This window comes from Vigna unguiculata, chromosome 9 (assembly GCF_037176805.1).
Source record: "Vigna unguiculata cultivar grain cowpea cultivar isolate G323 ecotype 2 chromosome 9, ASM3717680v1, whole genome shotgun sequence".
NCBI lineage: Eukaryota > Viridiplantae > Streptophyta > Magnoliopsida > Fabales > Fabaceae > Vigna > Vigna unguiculata.
This window is the reverse complement of record NC_140800.1, coordinates 7,543,225-7,564,011: the sequence shown is the minus strand read 5'-3', so window position 1 is coordinate 7,564,011 and position 20,787 is coordinate 7,543,225. Positions and strand designations below refer to the sequence as shown.

The following is a 20,787-nucleotide window of genomic DNA, read 5'->3' as shown; positions in this document are numbered from 1 at the left end:
CCACCTGGCTCGTCCCGAATTGCCATTCCTAGATATATAACATATCCTTAACAGCGTTAATACCATATCAACTGAATAAACCTAATTGTTACACATTTTAAAAAATATAGACATAATTGAGAATAAAAAAAAAATCTAAAAACCTATATGATATTTTTTGGTAAAAAACGTGGAACAATAAAATATTTTAACCAACAAAATATAAGTATTTAGAACACATATTTCATATATTTAAATTTTATTCCCACCCAATACATATTTTATCCGTATTTATTTTTTCCCGTATCATTTACAATTTAATAAAGTTGAAACTTGACTCATTGTATAATAGTAACCATTCAGGTTTCCACAGACTTTCATCTTCTTGCAGCTTCTTTTGAAGAGCGATCAATTCTGTTTGGGTTGAAGGACATTCAACCTATGAAAAAATGTTGATTCAGATTCCTCGCCTCACCAACTCTCTCAGAGACCCCTTCGATGTCGACCAATACTATCTTCATCGCAAAACCATTCTCCATAATCAAAAACCTCGCAAGTAATAATCGTATTCTTGATTGCATTTTCTTTTGTTCCTTTTCATTTTTGTTCTGTGAATGCTTATTAATAATAGATAATAGTCAGAAAAAGAAAAACACGGAGAATTGAGAATCGTCCAATGGTAACTTTCTCTAGTTTCCGGCAACCGGACAGAGACTTTGAGATGCTGCTATTTGTTTCGGACTTATTATTATTTTATAGTGTTATGTGATTTTCAAGTTGGCGATTGTCGTGCAATTTATTGATTGATGGTTCATTTTGGGTGTTGAAATGTGGCATTTAGTTCTGCAAGTTCTCTTGATGAATCAGAACTGGCACGGAAGATTGTTCAAGGGTGGGAAGAAGGTATTGTCCAGTTTTGAGACTCATGTGTTAGTAATTTTCAATTGATGCAAAAAGGAGTTATTTTAACTATACCATATTTGTGTTTGGTGAATTGCTGAAGCAGCTTCTTCGGAAGTGCGGCAAGCCTACAAGCAGTTTATAGGAGCAGTGGTGGACATGGTTGACGGAGAAATGCGCTCCGAGGAGTTCCATGAGGTGGTACTGGCTGTGTACCAGCTGTTTGGCACGCCAATGGAGGAGGGTTACATTGATAAAATTGTTTCAGACAAAAAGTAAGTATTCTCAAATCTGAGAGTGTACATAAAAAGTCATGGAACTTATACACTCATGCATGTATAACATAATATTTTTAACAATAATTCAACATTTGAATTCCGCGTAATAGAGCAAGTAGGCATATCTCAACAATAAAGTATGGTAGTATAATTGTAGTAAATAAGATCAAACTCTATAAATGACCAAATCATATATAAGTTCATAAATAGATAAGTTCCTCAAGTACGGACATTTAGAAAATAAGTTAATTTCTTCAATCATTGAGCTGTAGTAAGCTTCTAACACTGTTGGGTCAATGGTTAGAGTGCAAAAGTTACATTTGAGTTCAAACTTGTGAACATTCTTCACTCACTAGTTTATGGAAGTAAGAGTTTGACAGTCTGCTAACTAATTTTCTCTACCCAGAATTGTAAACTTGTTGGTCTACTAGTTAACTTGAAAGTTTGACAACCTTTTACAAGAGTCATTAACCTGAATGTGGTAGTATATTACATATGCTTGAGGGTGTTTGTAATAGAGTTGAAATACTTTTGAATGGGAAATCACCAAAACTCTCCAGTCATGTTTAAATTCTTGTAACATGCGAAACTGCTTCTCAAACTGGTAAACAAACGCACTAAATAGTTGATTTTTGTGAATTCACTTTTGTACTTTATAGGAATACGGTAAGGATCTTGCTGATTGTGGCATTGGTTTGGTGGTTAAGAAACCAATAATAAAAGATTTTTATTGGAAATTATGTAGCGGGTGCATTGGGAATCATGGTTGGTGTGCTAATAATAATTTGTAATCAGAACATTCCTCTTCTTCCTTTGCATTTTCCAAGTAACTGTTCAATTTTGCATGACTTTTTGATCTAAAGAATTAATGAGCCTTACTAGATATTGTATGGAGGATTTTTAGTACACTGTGGTGGAAAATCTCTAATTTGTATTGCCTGATGCATGTTACAAATGCTGAGGCTATAATACGGCTTAAATATATTAATTCTTATTGTTCAAAACATTAAACTTTCAGTGTGACATTGGTATGCAGGTTTGAATTGCAAAAGCTTATTGGACACACGCTTGCTGATGCCAAGTTGAGGCAAGTTGCATCACTAGCACAGAGGCTTTTAAATTTGCAGCCACTCAATAAAATGTCTGCCATTTCTTTTGAAAGCAATTTAAATGCCGACGAGGATTTAGAATTTGGAGCTGATTTGTTTTTTCAAGCACCTGCTCGTTTCTTGGTTGATGTATCCTTAGATGAAGGAGATATGATGGATTTTGAAAGCACTGTTCCATTAGAATTTCACAATGAACAGTATGGTCATACCAGTGCAGCAGATCATTCTATTGTCGATGGGGAAAAGTTCAACTTGGCTTGGATAAGAGATGCATGTGATAAAATAGTTAGGAATTGTAATTCACAGCTATCCCAAGATGAATTGGCTATGGCCATTTGCCGGGTTCTTAATTCAGAAAAGCCAGGTGAAGAGGTATATTGCTTGGTTTCAGTCTTCCTAACATATTTGAATATAACTACAGTTTTCTGCTTTGTTGAAACTTATAATTTTTTCTCTTTCCTTGAAGATAGCTGGAGATCTGTTGGATCTTGTTGGTGATAGCGCATTTGAAACTGTGCAAATATTTTTGTTGGTGAGAATATGCTAATTCCTCTCAATTTTAAAAACTGTTCTTGGTAATTCTTTGTGAACTTAATTCTTCCTCCATCCATATTCGTCCAATCAATGATTGCTTCATATGCTGTGTGAGGTTTTGTTTTGAAATTCTCTGTTTTCTTTCTTTGAATAACTCTGTGGTGGTTGATGAACTTCACTTTAAGAGTGAAGGCATACCTACGAACTATCTGTTTGGATAGAAGGAGGAGGAGAAGTTTATTAAGATAGTAAGAATATTAATTGGTTAATTAGTTGGTCTGATTAGCTAGATATAAATTGGGGAAGAAGGATATGAGAGAGGCAGATTTGTTGTTATTGTAAATTGAACATTGGCTCTTTGATTAAGGAGAAATCTTTGTGAAGGGGAAACACCCTTGGAGGAAAGATTTCTATCCTATTTCTTGTTCTTTTCATCCTAGTCAATAAAAATCTTACTTTTCTTTTTCTTTTCTTGTTTCCTAACAAATTGATAATGAAAAAGGACTGTAGTTGTTCTAGTCGTAGTTGACATTTATATGATAATTTGCAGCATCGAAAGGAGATTGTTGATTCTATTCGTCATGGCTTATTGGTATTGAAGTCTGATAAAAATGCTTCAAATGCTCAGTCTCGCATGCCTAGTTATGGAACACAGGTATTGTTCGCATTATTTATTAATTAATCTGTACTTCTTCACTGGTATATAGTGAAATCCATACTTATATGCTTTTGTTTGGTTGAGAAGAAAGGAAAGGGGGACAGAAGGTAGCAGTAAATTGGGTAGTTTGGTGGGAGAAAAGGAGAGGAAATACTTAAACAGTGGTTGAATCCACTACATTGTACCAATCCACCTCTTCTCTCTATTTCTCACCTCATTTTTTTTCTATTTCTCTTCTACCAAACATCTTTAGCTTCCACTTTATTCTCTCACCTATTTTCGTTCCTCCATTTTATTTCTATCTACTGTATTTCTCTCATCTTTAACAAACAGATAATTAAGGATTTACGTTTTTTAGGTCACTGTTCAAACAGAGTCAGGAAAGCAAATTGACAAGCTTCGACGCAAGGAGGAAAAACGAAATAGACGGGGAATAGAACATGCCGGTGATGATGACTTGTCTGTGCTGGATTTCTCATCTTTACTTCAAGCAAGTGAGAGGAAAAATTTGTTTGATGAGATGATTGGGTCTGGAGATAGGTCCGAGTCAATAGCTGTTACTGCTCTTCCTGAAGGAACTGTAAGGAAGCATTTTAAGGGGTACGAAGAGGTTATTATTCCCCCAAAACCAACTGCACCGTTGAAACCTGGAGAAAAGCTGGTATATCTCTTCTATGTGACTTGTGAGTTACATTGAACTATTTATTGAGGGATTAGGAGTATTGTTGTGAACTATAAGATGAAATCGTTGATACTTTAATGATATATGAAGTGAGTGAAGGGTGTGACCTATGTATTGCTACCTTGGATCTTTGGTTATTGTAAGATGATAGCCACACCATAATTACAAAAAAATAAACCCACCTATGTAATTTTGGTTATTGTTAATTATATATAACAGATTTCATGGCTATTGCTTCTCCCTGATTCCCGAATTGTCTTGTAAGTTTTGGTTTATGGTAAGGATTATTAATTCATATTTATCACAATTACACACTTTCAGATTGAGATCAGGGAGTTAGATGACTTTGCACAAGCTGCATTCCGTGGGTACAAATCACTAAACCGAATCCAGAGCAGGATATTTTCAACTGTTTATGGAACTAATGAGAATATTCTAGTGAGTGATATGTGGTTGATTTTTCAAACATAGTAATGATTATAGAACTTGGATTTAGCAAAGAGTGAAATATGATTACTTTGTAGTGTAACAAGGTGTTTTTTATGTTCTGGAAGGTGTGTGCTCCCACCGGTGCTGGCAAAACTAACATAGCTATGATTTCAATTCTACACGAGGTGAATAGTCACTTGCTTGATACATACTTTTTCCCAAAATATAATTTATGTCTGTTGCTGTTTTGAATTGTTTTCTTTCCCTGGTCTCGTGGGCATGGATTGGTGCAATTTGGAGTTACAAGATATTCAGATCCAGATTGATTAACTGTAGTCGGGTGGGATCAATTCAGATTAAAAATATTTATTATCATCAACCTCAATTAAACCAATCTGATGGTTTGGAGCAGTGTTATTGATGTCCAAAAACGGAAAAGCCTGGTGACCCCAAAAATCCTGATGAAAATATTTCAGAACATAGAGGGTTATGAGGTAAGCATCATGAACAAAAAGAATACTATATGTATAAATAATGTAGAAAAATGTAGAAATATAATGGTGGGAGAACCTGAAAACGATGTATTGGCCCAAAAGCTATTTCTAACCAGAAAAGGGGAGTAAAATGGGAATCCTACAAAGCGAAAATGGGAGCCAAACAACCAACCCGCAAGGAAAGGGTAAATAAGGGCTGGAATGGGATGTACATCAGATGATGAACCCAACCGTTGTGGGGCAGCATCACTTTAGTGACTTGAAGGTATCCCATGGGCATAAAGAGCTTGAGATGCGCTTAAAAGATTTTATGTTTGGTGATGCATGAAGAAGTTTTTGCCTCGGGATGGGCGGGGTTGGCCATCACTTAGAGAGACATTCCAAATCTAGTGGTTGCAAGATCAAATTCTAATGGCCAGTGGCGGACCTTGGTGCACAACTTTTCTTTGCCGGACCAGACAAGGATAAGCAGAGCAAAACTAGCCTGCTTTGATACCAACTTGAGAAAAATGAAAAGAGAAAATATACTTTAGAGAGCTTGAAGAAGTCTCTCTAGGGTTTTCATATTTGTACATATAAATTGTAGATAAATCAGATATACAACAAAAGAAAAAAATAGAACACAGGTAGAGACATCTCTACGTCTCTAGGTACAAATTGGTACAACTCAAAACAACGTTTTAATAAAGCCTACCTTAACATTTTGCGATTCTATTTTATCTTTTTAGAAAAAAACATATTCAACTTAAATAAATTTTCTAAAGCTTTTACTATGAGAATGAGCCTGAAAAATCTTGTATAAATTACATTTTAATGTCTCTTCGGTTGTATGGATGAAAATATGGGAGGAGAGAAAAACTTTTGAGATTTAAGTTGAAGGTAAAGTGGAAAGAAGGAAAGTGTTAGAAGTGGGTTTTATGCCTAACTCAACCCCACAAAACCGGCTTGTAAGGTGAGGATTGCACTCACTTATATATTGTGAATTGACCTTATCTCTAGTCAATGTGGTACTTCCAACACACCCCCTCATGCCGAGGTATATTCATCTCGTGCGTGAGACTAGAAATTAGTGGGTGGTCCGTTAACGGCCCGATTGCGGGTGTAACAGAATGTCCAAGAAATCTCGCTAGGATAATCTCTAACCTGGCTTTGATACCATGTTAGAAGTGGGTTTAAAGTCCCACATTGACTAGAGATAAGGTCAATTCACAATATATAAGTGGGTGCAATCTTCACCTTACAAGTCGGTTTTGTGGGGTTGAATTAGGCATAAAACCCACTTCTAACATAAAGTTTTGAATTTTTGTTTCTAGGAGTACACTTTTCTCTTTTTCTTCCACTTTCTATCCATGTAACAAGAGAGGACATTGGTATGTGTGTTTTTCGGCTCTTTTTTCTTTCCAGTAAAGTAAACATATACCACTAATGTTGTATATTATATTAAAGTTGACTTCTATAAATGTTCTGAGAACGTAGTGAGAGAAAGTTTAGATATAATTACTGAATTTTTCCGTGTGAGAGATAAGTTACGATGTTTTGATACAAAGTTTGTATTTATACAGGAAAAGTCCTAACTAATAATTGATCTAAGACTTACACAGGCAATCAACTGTGAGACTAGCTAGGTAAAGCTTACATGAGAAGAAACTTAAGCTAACTGCGAACAGCTGTCTCTTTGACATCTGGCATGTAGAGAGTGATACACAACTTCTAGAAAGTTAAAAAATAGATATTTTTTTAATAATAGTAGTAGTGTGTGTCTCTTACGGAGTTGTATAGAGGTGTTGACTTAGGTGTCCAAGACTACAGTTTTTTTTTTCCTAGTTGAATGCTTAATGAGAATTGTTTTGACGTGTGTCAAACAAGTGTTGGCATTGGAAATGTGTCTCAATTGAATTGTCGCTGAATTGAATTGTCATAATTTTCTTAAAGGCTTGTATACTTTACTGATCCATATTGATTAAGTATCCAAAAGTATAGATATCGGTCATTTATTGTTTACAAATATATTGTCTACAAATATGTGAAACAAATTAAAATATTGGTGCTTCATATGCACTGCTGCTTCTGAAACCCTAATAGCTATTGTATCACAAAAAATCCCTAGTATGTGATCATTATTTTGATATGACGAATTTAGAGCCATGATGCTGAAAGAAAAAAAAAAAAAAAGGCTGTGTAGGGTTTTATTGTATTAACAAGGTTTCTTAATTGTTCAATTTCTTTCTGCTTTTTCATGTTTCAGCTGTGAAGAGGAGTAACTTATTTTCTTTAGCTGTATAAATGACTTGTGCAGATTGGACAGCACTTCAGGGATGGGTACTTGCATAAAGATGAATTTAAGATAGTTTATGTTGCGCCAATGAAGGTATGTTGATGCTTGTGCTTCTGTTCTTTACATTCTTGTATTCATGTTCGCTTTTTGTTCCCTGCATTTATGTCATTTCTAATTTTAGATTCTTGTCATAACTAGGCTTTGGCTGCAGAAGTTACCTCAACATTCAGCCAACGTTTATCTCCTTTGAATATGATTGTTAGAGAGCTTACTGGAGATATGCAGCTTTCTAAAAATGAGCTTGAAGAAACTCAGGTTTGTTAAGAAAATGGCAAGGTCAAGATTTCTTTGCCAGCATGCAAACTAAGTTAATTATTTTTGTGGTTTAAATCAGATGATAGTGACAACACCTGAGAAATGGGATGTCATTACACGCAAAAGCAGTGACATGTCACTGTCAATGCTGGTAAAGCTGTTAATTATTGATGAAGTCCATCTACTCAATGACGATAGAGGTCCTGTGATAGAGGCTCTGGTTGCCAGGACGCTCCGGCAGGTAAAACATGTCTTATGTTTGTGTGGACTTGAAAACAGTTTAAATATCTCAGAAAAAAAGATTCAATTTATTTCATTCAAATGTAAATCAATACAAGAGGGTTTGTATAGAGCTTGAAACTAATAGAATAATGATTACCATATCTTTTTAGAATCCTATAGTATCTTTGATAAAGTTATTACAAAAATTAATATCTCCTTGTAACTCAAGAATATATTTTCATAACTAGAGGTGTCAATTTGGCCCCTGGCCCATGGGCCAGCCTTGACCCACTCTTCATAAAGCCCCCTTTTAGGGAGGTCTCAAATGAGGGGGCAAAAAAAAGCCCCAGCCCCCAAAGCCCCCTCTCCAGTGGGTTAGGGCTACGGCTAAGGTGGGTTAGCCCCCCAAATAATACTACATTAAGCCAGAATCAAAGATCAGGCCAAGCGACCCGGATGGGTCCGAAGACCCAAACAGGTTTGAAGACCCAAACAGGCCCGACGAGCCAAACATGTCCAATCACTCGGACAAGTCCGAAGCCCCAAACAGGCCCGACGAGCCAAACATGTCCAATCACTCGGACAAGTCCGAAGCCCCAAACAGGCCCGACGACCCGGACGGGACCTAAGGCTCGGATGGGCCAGAAGACTCGAACAGACCCAACAAACTGGACGGGCTTGAAGACCTAGACGTGCCTGATGTCTCGGACAAACTTGACGACCCAGAAGGGCCCGACGATCTGGACGATCCGGACGGGTCCAACAACATGGATGAGCCCGAAAACCCAAACGGACCTGACGACCTGATGATCTGGATGGGCAGGACGACTCAGAAGGATTCGACGACCCAGACAACTACGACGATCTGGACGGGCTAGACGACCCTAACGACCTCGACGGTCCGGAGGAGCCGGATGGGTCCGACGAGTCGGACAAACACAATGAAACAGATGGGCTCGATGAGCCCAACGACCTAGACAAGCACAATGACTCGAACGGGCCTGACAATCCAGACCTACCGAAAGACCTAGACAAGCACGAAAACCCAGACGGGCCAAACGACCCAAACAGGTTCGACGACCCGAACAGACACGACGATCCAGACGGGCTCGATGATCCGACGGACCCGAAAACTCGGATGAGCCTTATGACCTGGACGAGTCCGACTATTCGGACGGGTCCGATGGTTTGGACGGGTCAGTCCAGGTCATTTGGCCCGTTCGGGTCGTCGAGCCCGTCCGGGTTGTCGTGCTTGTCAGGGTCGTTGGTTATGGCTATATTCAACTTTCCCATTGGAGCAAATTTCTCCTCATAATTAGCACGATAGGTCTAGCTATATCCTTTTGTAATTAGCCTTGCTTTCTAGCAATCAAATGTGTCATTAGATTGATATGCCGTTGTGTAAATCCACCTGCATCCCTCGATCCTTTTATCCTTTGGTTTCTCGATAAGCTCCCAAGTCTACTTCTTTTCCAAGGTACCCATCTCTTGATTGATGGCTTGAGCCCAATTCTTATCCTTCAATGCCTGTTGAATTGATGTAAGGATTCTAATTGCCTCAACAACAAAGAGAGAACCTTGGGATATTTGGTCATGAAGGTTAGACACAGTTATTATTCAAGGAATTTTCTGAAAGTTCAACAGTATTAACAATTACCTCTGATTCACATGATTTGAACTAATCATAGGTTCTTGTTATCTTCTTTGATATTGCATACCGAAAGAAAACAACCTCAAAAACATCCTTACAAGAAGTCCCAAGTAGTATTAGGGTATGGAAGTTCTTTCACTAGAGGGACAAAGGTTGACTCATGTGACACAAAGCATGACGCAGGTGACAAAGGATGACCTAGGTGACAAAGGATGACCTAGGTGACATAAAGGATGACTCAAGTGGCTTGAAGAACTCAACTTTTGTGTGCAACAAAAGTAGTGGAACAAAAGCTCTGATGATCGTCATACCATTTGAGAAATTTGTTGAAAGTAGCAGGATGTTATGAAGTATAAGGTGAAATGGGTCCCAAAGATGTAGTTTTGTATTCAAATAGGATTGGGAAAAAATGAAAGAAATCTGTACGTTTTTGACAAAACATTTATTTTTATTTTCTTTTAGTTGCATTGAGTTAACATATTCTGAAGACATAAAATGCACTGTTTGAAATGAAATTATTTTTTATGTTTGTGGGTGTGTTATTCCCATTAGTTTGTTGTACCACAATTCCACTACAGCCACTTGTTATATTTGTTTTACTTCTCATAATAGTTGTCTTTTCTCCCATTATTATTAGGTGGAATCTACACAGTCAATGATACGCATTGTGGGCCTTTCTGCCACTCTTCCCAATTACCTAGAGGTGTTGGTCTAAATAATATACACTTTTTATTATTAAATTTTTTGACTTTGATGTGGTGTAGGCTAAAGTATATTTTGGACATCACTTACAAGTTCTTACTATACTATTCATTGTCACCAGGTTGCACAATTTCTCAGGGTAAATCCAGACACAGGCCTTTTCTTCTTTGATTCTAGTTACCGTCCAGTGCCTCTTGCACAACAATATATTGGAATTAGTGAGCCAAACTTTGCAGCTCGTAATGAATTGTTGAATGATATATGCTATAGAAAGGTATTGTTCGTTCTCCATTTTCTTCAAAACATGGTAAATCTTGCGTTGTTGACTATTTTGATAGCTTTGGCTCCTTTTTGAGCCAGGTTGCTGATTCTCTAAGGCAAGGCCACCAGGCAATGGTATTTGTCCACTCCCGAAAGGACACTGCCAAGACAGCTAATAAACTGGTTTGTCATTTTGGAAGCTTTATATGGTCATGTTTGAATTGAAGGTCTTTTGTCCTTGTGTTGGTGTTTTTCACATATCATTATTGTTATTATTTATTTCTGTGAATCTGATTGCACTTTATCTGTACCATGCTTTTCTTCCAGTATCATCGCTTGTATGTTGTGTTTGGCAGGTTGAGCTAGCACGGAGGAATGAGGATTTGGAACTTTTTAGTAATAATACACATCCACAATACACCTTTATGAAGGTGGTTAAAGCAAACATTGATTTTCATTTTTCTTATGATATGAATGCTTCTTTTGTGTTCATAGATTTTTATGTTTTGCATGTAGAAAGAAGTCATTAAATCCAGAAACAAAGATCTTGTTGAACTTTTTGAATATGGTGTGGGTGTGCATCATGCTGGGATGTTACGTGCAGATAGAGGACTTACTGAGCGTCTTTTCTCTGATGGACTTCTGAAGGTAGAGACACTGATTTTTCCATATATGAGTTTTAGAATTTCCCTCCGGTTTCATGAAATGAAGTTTTGTCTTTTTTGCTTTTAGGTTCTTGTCTGTACAGCAACTTTGGCATGGGGTGTCAATCTTCCTGCACACACAGTGGTCATTAAGGTTTTGTTTCTATGGAAACTCTGATATAAGATAATCATTTTTGTTTTATATAAATATAGTTTCTTTTTCTTCAATCAAATTATTGAATCATGGAATTATATTGCTGTATTCAATTTTTAAAGTTGGGAATCTAGTGAATAATTTTGATTCAAAATTTATGAATGTGATGGAAAAGGGATAAGTGACTAGTATATATCACAGGGACAATGAATTGTAGTTTACTAAAGATCTTCTGGCATATTCCTGCATCAGTCAACCCCATAAAAAGTTATATCTTAACGTTTACTTTGAGAGCATCAATCATACACTACATAGACTTGTGGAACCCCAATCACTTTGTGATTGTGCTAAAACTTTTTTAGCATGACCTATACGGTCTTTTCTCAGCTTCTCTTACCAAAAGTTCTTAAATTTTGTTGAAGATTATCTTGTAGGAATAAATTATAGTCATATGATGGAATCCTTATGTCTCAAGAACAATAAAGGAATATATATATATATATATATATATATATATATATATATATATATATATATATATATATAATGTACATTGCATTTCACAGAGATGGGCCTAGGTCCATATGTTAATATACATATAACACTCCCTCTCAGGTAGGTGCATACAAATCATATTTGGTGAAGACATGCAAATTGATCATTGATGTTAACAAATTGAGTACTATTGTCTAAAGATAAAATATTTTCATGAATGTAGTGACAATATATTTCAACATGTTTGATCCTCTTGTTGGATATTGAATTTGAGGTAATATGAAGGGCAACTTGGTTATCACGAATGAGAGTCATTTGTGTAACCTTTCCAAGTCTTAGTTCTTTAAGTAACTGTATCAACCAAACAAGTTCATTCATGACTGTAGATATGTAAATGCCATTTTTGACCCCCTCTCGATACTAATTAAATATGATTAGCTTATTGTTATTCAGAAATGTATATGTTGTAGTCATAGCCCTTCTCTCCATTATACTAACCTCAGTTATCATCAACTTTCTCGGTGATTCTTTATCATAACCTATAGTGGCAATAAGCGATGATTGATGAAATGTGTGCCCTTAAAAGTAGTGGTACTAGGGATTTGGTTACATACACTTCACAAGTCATTTGTTGGGTATTGGTGTCTATGTTTTCGCTCAACAAATCTATTCTAATCATGAGTATAAGGACAAATAATCTAGTTTTGAATTCTCATTTCTACAAGTAACTTTGGCAAGGATTTGAACTCACCATCCAATCAGTTTGAACACTTTTCGAGGGCAGTTGAAACTAAAGTTTAGTTATTGACTGTAAGTGTTGAAAAACATTCAAGAAATAAGATGTTTTTCTTATGAAGATAAATCTAGGTAAATCTTGATTAAGCATAAACAAACAGAAAAGCTATTAGTGGACAAAATGAGAGAACGACCCCATAAGTCAATATAAACTAGTTTAAGAGAATAATTGTGAGCAGTTCGAGATAAGGAGGAAATTATTATGAACTTTGGCAATGCAACACATTTTACGAAAAAGAAACAACTTCAGTGGTAAAAAGAGTATTTCATAGCTAAAAAATAGGTTTCATAACATGAGCATTAGGATGCCCTAGTCTACCATGCCAAACAAATTGAATACTATTTTCATTGTTGATTTTTCTTAAGTGGAATTTATATCTAACTTAACCTCACAAAACCAGCTTGTAAGGTTGAGTTAGTCTTAAATCCTACTTTCTTAAGATGGTATTAGAGCCATTTAGAGCCTATCATAGCATGGTGGCTGGCCTTGCGTCACTTGCTACTGTGTTCCTCTCTAGTCCCATGCTCTAGATGTCCCGTGCTCAACATGAAGAGGGGGTGTGTTGAAGAGGCCACATGACTAGAGATTACACCAAATTATATAATACATAAGTGGGTGCAAACCCCACTTTTCAAGTTCGTTTTATAATGTTGAATTAAGCTTAAATTCCACTTTCTTAAGAGTATAAATTTGCATAGTTGACAAAAAAAAAATCAGATTTGGCATGAGGAGGAGGTTGAAGCTGAAAGGTGGGAAAGGCACAAAGATCGTTTGGCCCCAAATCTCCTTGAACAAGCACTTCATTAATTACCAGAGATTGGACAAAATAATGAGTAGCATGAAATTCAAAATAATCAAAATAATCGTAATTTGCCTTAGCAAATTTACTAACTATTTGGATTTTTAGTGATAGTTGGAACACGCTGTAATTGATGAAGAGCTGAATGAGGAATACATTGTTGAATATTCTTGTTTTCTCTAGTAACATGAAAAAAATAGAACTAGAATGAGGAACAATGGGGGTTGGCGGCCAACTAACATCAGTGTTGGTTACCTTAGCAGAAGGAGGATGTTGTGAAGTGGAAAGATAATATGAGGGATGACGATATTTGGCTGGTGAGTACTGAAGAGGTGGAGCAAAAGATTTTTCTAGTTGATTGAATGGATAAAAGTATCGTTAACCAAATTTATTTGTATTTCCCTGAGCATTATAGTAAAATCTACTTTTGAGTGGAGGGTTGAAACTGTCTCGTAATAACAAAAAGCAACATTATGCCCATTCTTGAAGCATATCTGATGCTGAACATTAGCAAAAACGTCTCTGTGGTCATGCAGATATCCTCTAACAAACCTTGTATGTGACTACTAGATAGCATTACTATTACCTCTAATCTTGTCTTTCATGAGAGGACCAAACATATTCTTGTGAATTGTCATTTCATAAAAGAAAAGCTGGAGTCTAAGAGGTACATTTGCAGACATATTCATCAAATCTTTGAGAGGACGAGGATCAATCATATTTGCAGCAAACTCAACACATATAACATATATGCTCTAGTTTGAAGGGGAATGTTATAATGATAGAAATAAGTCACATATTTTTTTTAACTAAGAATATCTTTTAGAGTAGTTAGAATTGGAAATATCTAGAGCATATATGTGTCATTAGGAATGCTTTTTTACTTATTTCTATATCATATATTTATTATTAGATGATACCTTATTTTCTCTATTTACTGTATTGAGTCTGTTTTCTTAACATAAGCTGTGCTCTGTAAGGAACGCAGTTTCAACTCAATGTATCTCTATTTCCTATAGTTTGTTGGACATCATGTTACCCACTATTGGCCTGCTATTAGACCACCTATAAATACATGACTAAATTACAGGTTCTAAGTGAATGCAAACCTCATTTTACAAGGTGGTAATGTGGGCTTCAATGAACCCTAAATCTACTTTCTAAGACTCTACAATGTCATACCCAGTTTTTTCTGTTTGAATTATTTTTTTTTTCAGTATGTCTGGATTTTTTCTCTTGTAATTTATAATTTAACATGATCACTGGTGTTCTCTAGGGTACCCAATTATATGATCCAAAAGCTGGGGGCTGGCGAGACCTTGGTATGCTGGATGTTATGCAGGTGAGGCAGGCAGTTTCTTGTCTAAAGGAAATGTGAACTGTTTGTATGATCCAAGAAATGTTTTTAATTTTTCACTTTTAGTTACTAAAATGCTAACTTATTTTTGTTTTGTTTCCTGTCTTTAGAAGTTTGTATAGGAAACTAATTGAAACATGTTTGACACCTAACAGATACAATGAAAACAACTCTTCTCCATTTCATTGTTATCTATTCAAACTTTTGAAAATAGGAAACAAAGGGATAATAATATTATATTTTTGAACTGATAGGAGAAACAGGATAATTTTCTTGAAGCTGACAGCCCATTATTTTTTATAAATTAACTAAGAGGCTTTTTTATGAAATTTTGATGTAGATATTTGGGCGAGCTGGGAGACCTCAGTTTGACAAAAGTGGTGAAGGTATTATAATTACGTCTCATGACAAACTAGCTTATTATCTGAGACTGTTGACAAGCCAACTCCCAATTGAAAGCCAGGTAATGATAATATGTTCATGTTTGTTCTTTGAATCTCTGTCTGCATATGATGAGATTTTCTTTATGTATTTCATATTGTGTTGAGTGGCTTCTTTGATCTTTTGCAGTTCATTAGTTCCTTGAAAGATAATTTAAATGCAGAGGTGGCATTGGGTACTGTAACTAATGTTAAGGAAGCCTGTGCCTGGCTGGGATATACTTATCTTTTTATAAGGATGAGGATGAATCCTTTAGCCTATGGTATTGGGTGGGATGAGGTACCAAACTAGAAACTTTTCCTTTGTTGAACCAGTTATATGATGCATTTGTATGTTTTTGGCTTGTTTATGTTTGATGTATGTTTTCACTGAACTAACTTCCTTTGTAAAAGGTGTATGGGGTAAGTGCAATGAATTGAACCTAATTGTGCTATCATCAACTTTATAACTGGCTGTTAACTGAATACCAACTGGTTAGATAGATATATGACAGGAGGTTTCATTTGAGAAAGGCAGTTTTTTGTGTGGAAAGAAAGAAGAGGAGGGGGAGAGCCACAGGGTTCTTGAACATGCAAGAAGCTTCCTGCTAGAGTAGCTGGCTTATTCTGTTATTCTTCTATAATTCCTTTGCCCAGCCCAGCCCTGATCGTGTATTGGATTCATTCAGATCGAGGGGGAGGAGAGCTCCATCAAAATTAATAACTTTCTTCAATCCATAAAAATCTAGAAATGTAGATGACAATTCTAGCTCTGACCTTAAATGTAGGAGTTGTGTTATGAGGAGAAGGCTCATCTCAGGGAACATGGTTCTCTGTAAGAAATTGGTACCATACAAACCACAAATACATGTTTCTTATTACACAGAATAAAGAAATAAGAACATATACCAAAAATAAATAAATTGTATTTAATTTTTTTATATGTTGTAACTTCAAAGTCAGGTGTGTGTGTGTGTGTGTTTTATTATTTTTTTTATTATTCTACGAAAAGAATGGAAATATTGATAATTTTGCTGCATTCCACAGATTTTTTATAATGAAGCATGCCCGCCTATCATTTTGAAAATAATTTCAGTAATTGGCTATATGTATTTAATGGTTTTCTACTGATAAGTTTTTTATTTACTGTATGGAATAAGACATGTGATTTCTTAATCTTTTATGCTTTAGGTGATGGCAGATCCTGCTCTTAGTTCTAAGCAGAGGTCTCTTGTAATTGATGCTGCACGTGCCCTTGATAAAGCAAAAATGATGCGCTTTGATGAGAAAAGTGGCAATTTTTATTGTACTGAGCTTGGTCGCATTGCAAGCCATTTTTACATTCAATATTCCAGTGTTGAAACATACAATGAAATGCTGAGACGGCACATGAATGACAGTGAGGTAGGAGCATTTTAAGTGTTCTGTCAATTACTATATCTAAGGGTGATAGCTTATACCTGAGCCTGCCTCTTGTTTTGAATAATTTTCTCAAAACTTTTTCCGTATAAAAAAGGTGTTTTCCTACAATAAAAGCAATTATTTATTGTTCATTTTTATATGCTGTTTTCCCAGAAGATTAGGGAAGCTGTGTATTTTGGTGGTTAGTCATCTAATGTATCTTTATCTGTTCTTTGCAATAAGCCTATGAAAACATTCATCCATTCTAATGACATTTATAAATTACTATTATCATTATTTGTTTTTTTATGTTCTTTTTACCTTTTGTCACTCTAGGTGATTAACATGATAGCACATTCTTCTGAATTTGAGAATATTGCTGTGAGAGAAGAAGAACAAAATGAGCTAGAGATGTTGGCGCGCACATCATGTCCATTAGAAATAAAGGGTGGTCCTTCCAATAAACATGGAAAGATTTCCATTTTGATTCAGGTTTTGTTCTTGAGTTTGACTCAATTTTCCAGTTAGGATACCTGAGTAATTGAATGAATAAGATATGACTTTGTTGTTTGCAGTTGTACATATCTCGAGGTTCTATGGATTCTTTTTCTTTGGTATCTGATGCTGCATATATTAGTGCAAGCTTGGCTCGAATAACACGGGCATTATTTGAGATTTGTTTACGAAGAGGCTGGTGTGAGATGACTCTGTTCATGTTGGAATATAGCAAAGCTGTGGATCGTCAAGTTTGGCCACATCAACATCCTCTTAGACAATTTGACAAGGATCTTTCTGCAGAAGTTTGCTCTTAACTATTGTTTTCACTAAATTTTCTAGCTATATAATATTTCATATTGGTGTGTGTGATAGTATTGTTTGGTTCATAGATATTGAGAAAGCTTGAAGATCGTGGGGCTGACCTAGATCGCCTGTTTGAGATGGAGGAAAAAGACATTGGGGCATTAATTCGGTATGCACCAGGAGGAAGGGTATGTACCTTTTAGAAGAATAATGTTGAAACGTTTCTTTCAAAAGTTGGTTCAGATGTTCAAGAAATGTTGATTATTATGTTCTTATTTCTCCCCGTTTTAGTTGGTCAAGCAAAACCTAGGGTATTTTCCATCACTTCAGTTATCAGCAACTGTGAGTCCAATTACCAGAACTGTGCTGAAGGTATTTTACAGTTTGAATACCTATCCAGACTGCTTAGTTTTACATTTTTTTCATCAATTTCATCAGATAAAATAGTCTTGACATCCAATTCTACACAATTACTTGTTATTTTCAGGTTGATTTGGTCATTACGCCCGTTTTCACTTGGAAAGATCGTTTTCATGGTACTGCTCAACGTTGGTGGATTTTGGTAGAGGTGAAATAAATTTTCCTTTGATGATGCATTACTTTATAAATTCCTTGATTTTTGTTAAAAAATCTGAACACTTATTATGGAGGAGAAATTTATTTAACTGAAGAGAGCATTTGAAAGAGAAAGGGGATGAGTAATCCTCCAATACAAAGGAACAAAAGAGAAAACAACTAGGAATATAGAGTAAAGCGGATAACAAATCTTCCCAGTTGCTCAATATTTATAGTGAAACACCCTTTAAACCAAATCGGGGCTGATTTGCCAAAGAAACCTCCTCTAAAAAGTACCAGAGTTATGCCTCATACCAAAGGAACACTTGTAGCATATGGAGCAGATTTGTACAAAACTTTTTTTACTTCTTCCAATACCTTGAGACATATAATCAATTATTGTTTTGGAGACTTAGGGCACGCACAACATTCACTGAAAATGCCGAATAATAACTATAAATAGACTACAGCACAACAATGTAAGAGTAGTTGGGAAACATTCTGAGCAAGCACCACACTTAATCACATAATCACATACCACAGGGAGGAGCTTTATAATGCCTATGCAGCTGTTCCAAGTATTGCTTTTATTAAATTCCACTGTGCAAAGATAAGATCAGGCCAAAAGGGAGCTTTTGAATTTCTATAACAGGTTATTAAAACAAAAAAAAATTCCTCTTCAATGAAGTAAGGAATTAAAAATGACTTACTAAATTTTGCTCTAGAAGGTTCAAGTGGCCAAATCCTTTTATATGGGTGAGAAGAGAGGTGAATGGCATCAAGGAATGCCCGTAAGGGACTCATTCCTAGTTATAAATACATGACAACCTACATAATTCATCTTGATTAGTTATAAATGTTGACTGACTATACTGCATGTGTATGTGCAGTCTGTTACTTGTGTTCTGTAACTTCTGTTAAGTATTTTGGCGTGTGCCATAAATAAGTTAGTTATCTGTTAGATTTGTTATACAGTTACGGATTGTTGAATGTTAGTTACAGCTCTGTTAGATCTAAACTAATTGCATGTGTGTATATAAACATTTGAAACTGGCAGATCTCTCATAATCAGATGTGAAATTCCCAACCAATTCTCTGGTGTGTATCAAATATTTTCTTACTTTCTTGGGTAATCATTTCCAGTAAGCTAAAGGGATAAACGAGACTTGTTTGTTGTTAAGAAGGAACTTCGCATATCGTGACATTATGTGAATTCTGCTGACTATTGTGTAAAAGTTATTTTTTATCAGGATTCCAAAGTTTTCGTGAGTCAAAAATTTTAAAAAAGTACATGGAAGGAGTTAATAAAGGTGAATAAATAAAATTAAAAGGCATTGAAGAGTGAGGATTCCCCCCACAATAGAAAATAGAAAAAAATAAAATAAAAAACTGATATCATTGATGCAAATTGCCTTATAACCCACCAGCTTATAGGTTTGGTTGGGAAGCTCCCTTAAATGACCAAGTTCTCTATGCCATATGGAAGCCAATAGCCTAATCTTAGTCGTGGATTTAGACAGAATACTTAGAAGTTACTAAGATTTTCGTTCCATGTATAAACGTTCTATTTTTATCCAAATATTTGTATTTTTTTTTACTTGGACTGGTTTTACTGAAACTTCTCTTTATGATAAAATGCCAATGTCATTGATTGATCCTTGTTGGTGGCCTTAGGGTAAGATTGTGTTCTCTCTCTCTCTCTCTCTCTATATATATATATATATATATATATATATATTTATAAACTCATGTTAGACCTCACTCTGTACCTTGACTTCTTTGCTAAGCTGACAGCTCAAAGTACTCCAATCATGCGCATCACATGTAAAATATTATTAAAATAAAGAAAGTAAATACAAAAAACATTGGGGGCCAAACCAAACCCATGTACTTATCAAAGAACTAAACAACTCTAAATAAAGGAAGTTGAAACCTATTATGAAATAAATCAAGAGTTATCTTAGATGGCATAGTATCATCCCATTTATATTGAATCTTATTTTCTAATCCAAAGGAAGGGAAGCCAACTTATCCGCACAATGATTACCTTCTCTAAAAATATGAGAATACTTTTCGTTCACAAATCTCTATACACTTTCTCCATCTTCCTCCAAGTGGTGAAGGAACATTTTGTATAGAAGAAAAAGCTTTACATAACAGCGTGAAATTACTTTTCAACTAAACACACCTATATTCTGGCAACTGAGAATGTTTAGTAGCTAGAACAACACCCATGACTTTTGCATACAGTAAATTCTGCACCCCAAAAAAGCTGAGAAGCTCCCAATATATTCATCCCTGGCACCCTAAGACAAAGCAGCACACGCTGCGAAGCCAGGACTGCCACAAACTGCCCCATCCGTGTTTACCTTAACCCAACTAAATCAGTCAACCTTACATACCCTTTGATAGTGTTAATTGTAGACTGCAACAATATATCTTTCTGAAATTTTGCATAATTTCTCATTCTCCAAATCATCCAAATAATATAAGATACAACAACTGAACGAATGAGTTTTATCAAGACACAACCCAAAGCCTTGAAAAAAGTAACAAGATTAACAGAGACCACCATTGCGAATCTTAAAAAATACCTCGCAGACAAGACCTAATGTATACAGCCGTAGAACAGTAAAAAATGGATATTGAATGGATTCCTCGTTGTTCATGCAGATAGAATGTATAGAACATAAAACTAAACCTCTTCCCTGCATCACCAAAGAACAAGTAGCATCTACTCAAAACTAATTTTTTTCATGATTAATCAGTTGACCAGAACAAGAACCATATAAAACCAGAAATTTCATAAGATTATTTAGAGATTTCTATCAGCTCTACAAAAAACAAGGACATCATCAGCATACAAATTATGAGAAG

General features: G+C 35.6%; 1 protein-coding gene across 2 annotated transcripts in view; it reads left to right on the top strand.

The window, feature by feature from the left end:
- Nucleotides 1-315: 315 nt before the first annotated feature.
- The window catches only part of LOC114196220 (U5 small nuclear ribonucleoprotein helicase), a 45,182-nt gene continuing 24,710 nt past the window's right edge, over nucleotides 316-20,787 (top strand). The window contains exons 1-27 of one of the 2 annotated variants that reach the window (XM_028086784.2): nucleotides 316-535; nucleotides 821-882; nucleotides 986-1,154; nucleotides 2,194-2,638; nucleotides 2,733-2,798; nucleotides 3,351-3,455; nucleotides 3,817-4,119; nucleotides 4,462-4,578; nucleotides 4,695-4,754; nucleotides 7,360-7,431; nucleotides 7,537-7,653; nucleotides 7,733-7,894; nucleotides 10,164-10,229; nucleotides 10,350-10,502; nucleotides 10,589-10,672; nucleotides 10,846-10,920; nucleotides 11,006-11,137; nucleotides 11,222-11,287; nucleotides 14,654-14,719; nucleotides 15,075-15,197; nucleotides 15,305-15,454; nucleotides 16,345-16,557; nucleotides 16,891-17,046; nucleotides 17,130-17,354; nucleotides 17,442-17,543; nucleotides 17,647-17,727; nucleotides 17,843-17,923. In XM_028086784.2, the coding sequence (XP_027942585.1) occupies nucleotides 429-535; nucleotides 821-882; nucleotides 986-1,154; nucleotides 2,194-2,638; nucleotides 2,733-2,798; nucleotides 3,351-3,455; nucleotides 3,817-4,119; nucleotides 4,462-4,578; nucleotides 4,695-4,754; nucleotides 7,360-7,431; nucleotides 7,537-7,653; nucleotides 7,733-7,894; nucleotides 10,164-10,229; nucleotides 10,350-10,502; nucleotides 10,589-10,672; nucleotides 10,846-10,920; nucleotides 11,006-11,137; nucleotides 11,222-11,287; nucleotides 14,654-14,719; nucleotides 15,075-15,197; nucleotides 15,305-15,454; nucleotides 16,345-16,557; nucleotides 16,891-17,046; nucleotides 17,130-17,354; nucleotides 17,442-17,543; nucleotides 17,647-17,727; nucleotides 17,843-17,923 (3,558 nt within the window). In that variant the 5' untranslated portion in view covers nucleotides 316-428. The remainder of the gene's footprint in view (nucleotides 536-820; nucleotides 883-985; nucleotides 1,155-2,193; nucleotides 2,639-2,732; nucleotides 2,799-3,350; nucleotides 3,456-3,816; nucleotides 4,120-4,461; nucleotides 4,579-4,694; nucleotides 4,755-7,359; nucleotides 7,432-7,536; nucleotides 7,654-7,732; nucleotides 7,895-10,163; nucleotides 10,230-10,349; nucleotides 10,503-10,588; nucleotides 10,673-10,845; nucleotides 10,921-11,005; nucleotides 11,138-11,221; nucleotides 11,288-14,653; nucleotides 14,720-15,074; nucleotides 15,198-15,304; nucleotides 15,455-16,344; nucleotides 16,558-16,890; nucleotides 17,047-17,129; nucleotides 17,355-17,441; nucleotides 17,544-17,646; nucleotides 17,728-17,842; nucleotides 17,924-20,787) is intronic. The other variant, XM_085667080.1, reaches the window with a different exon arrangement.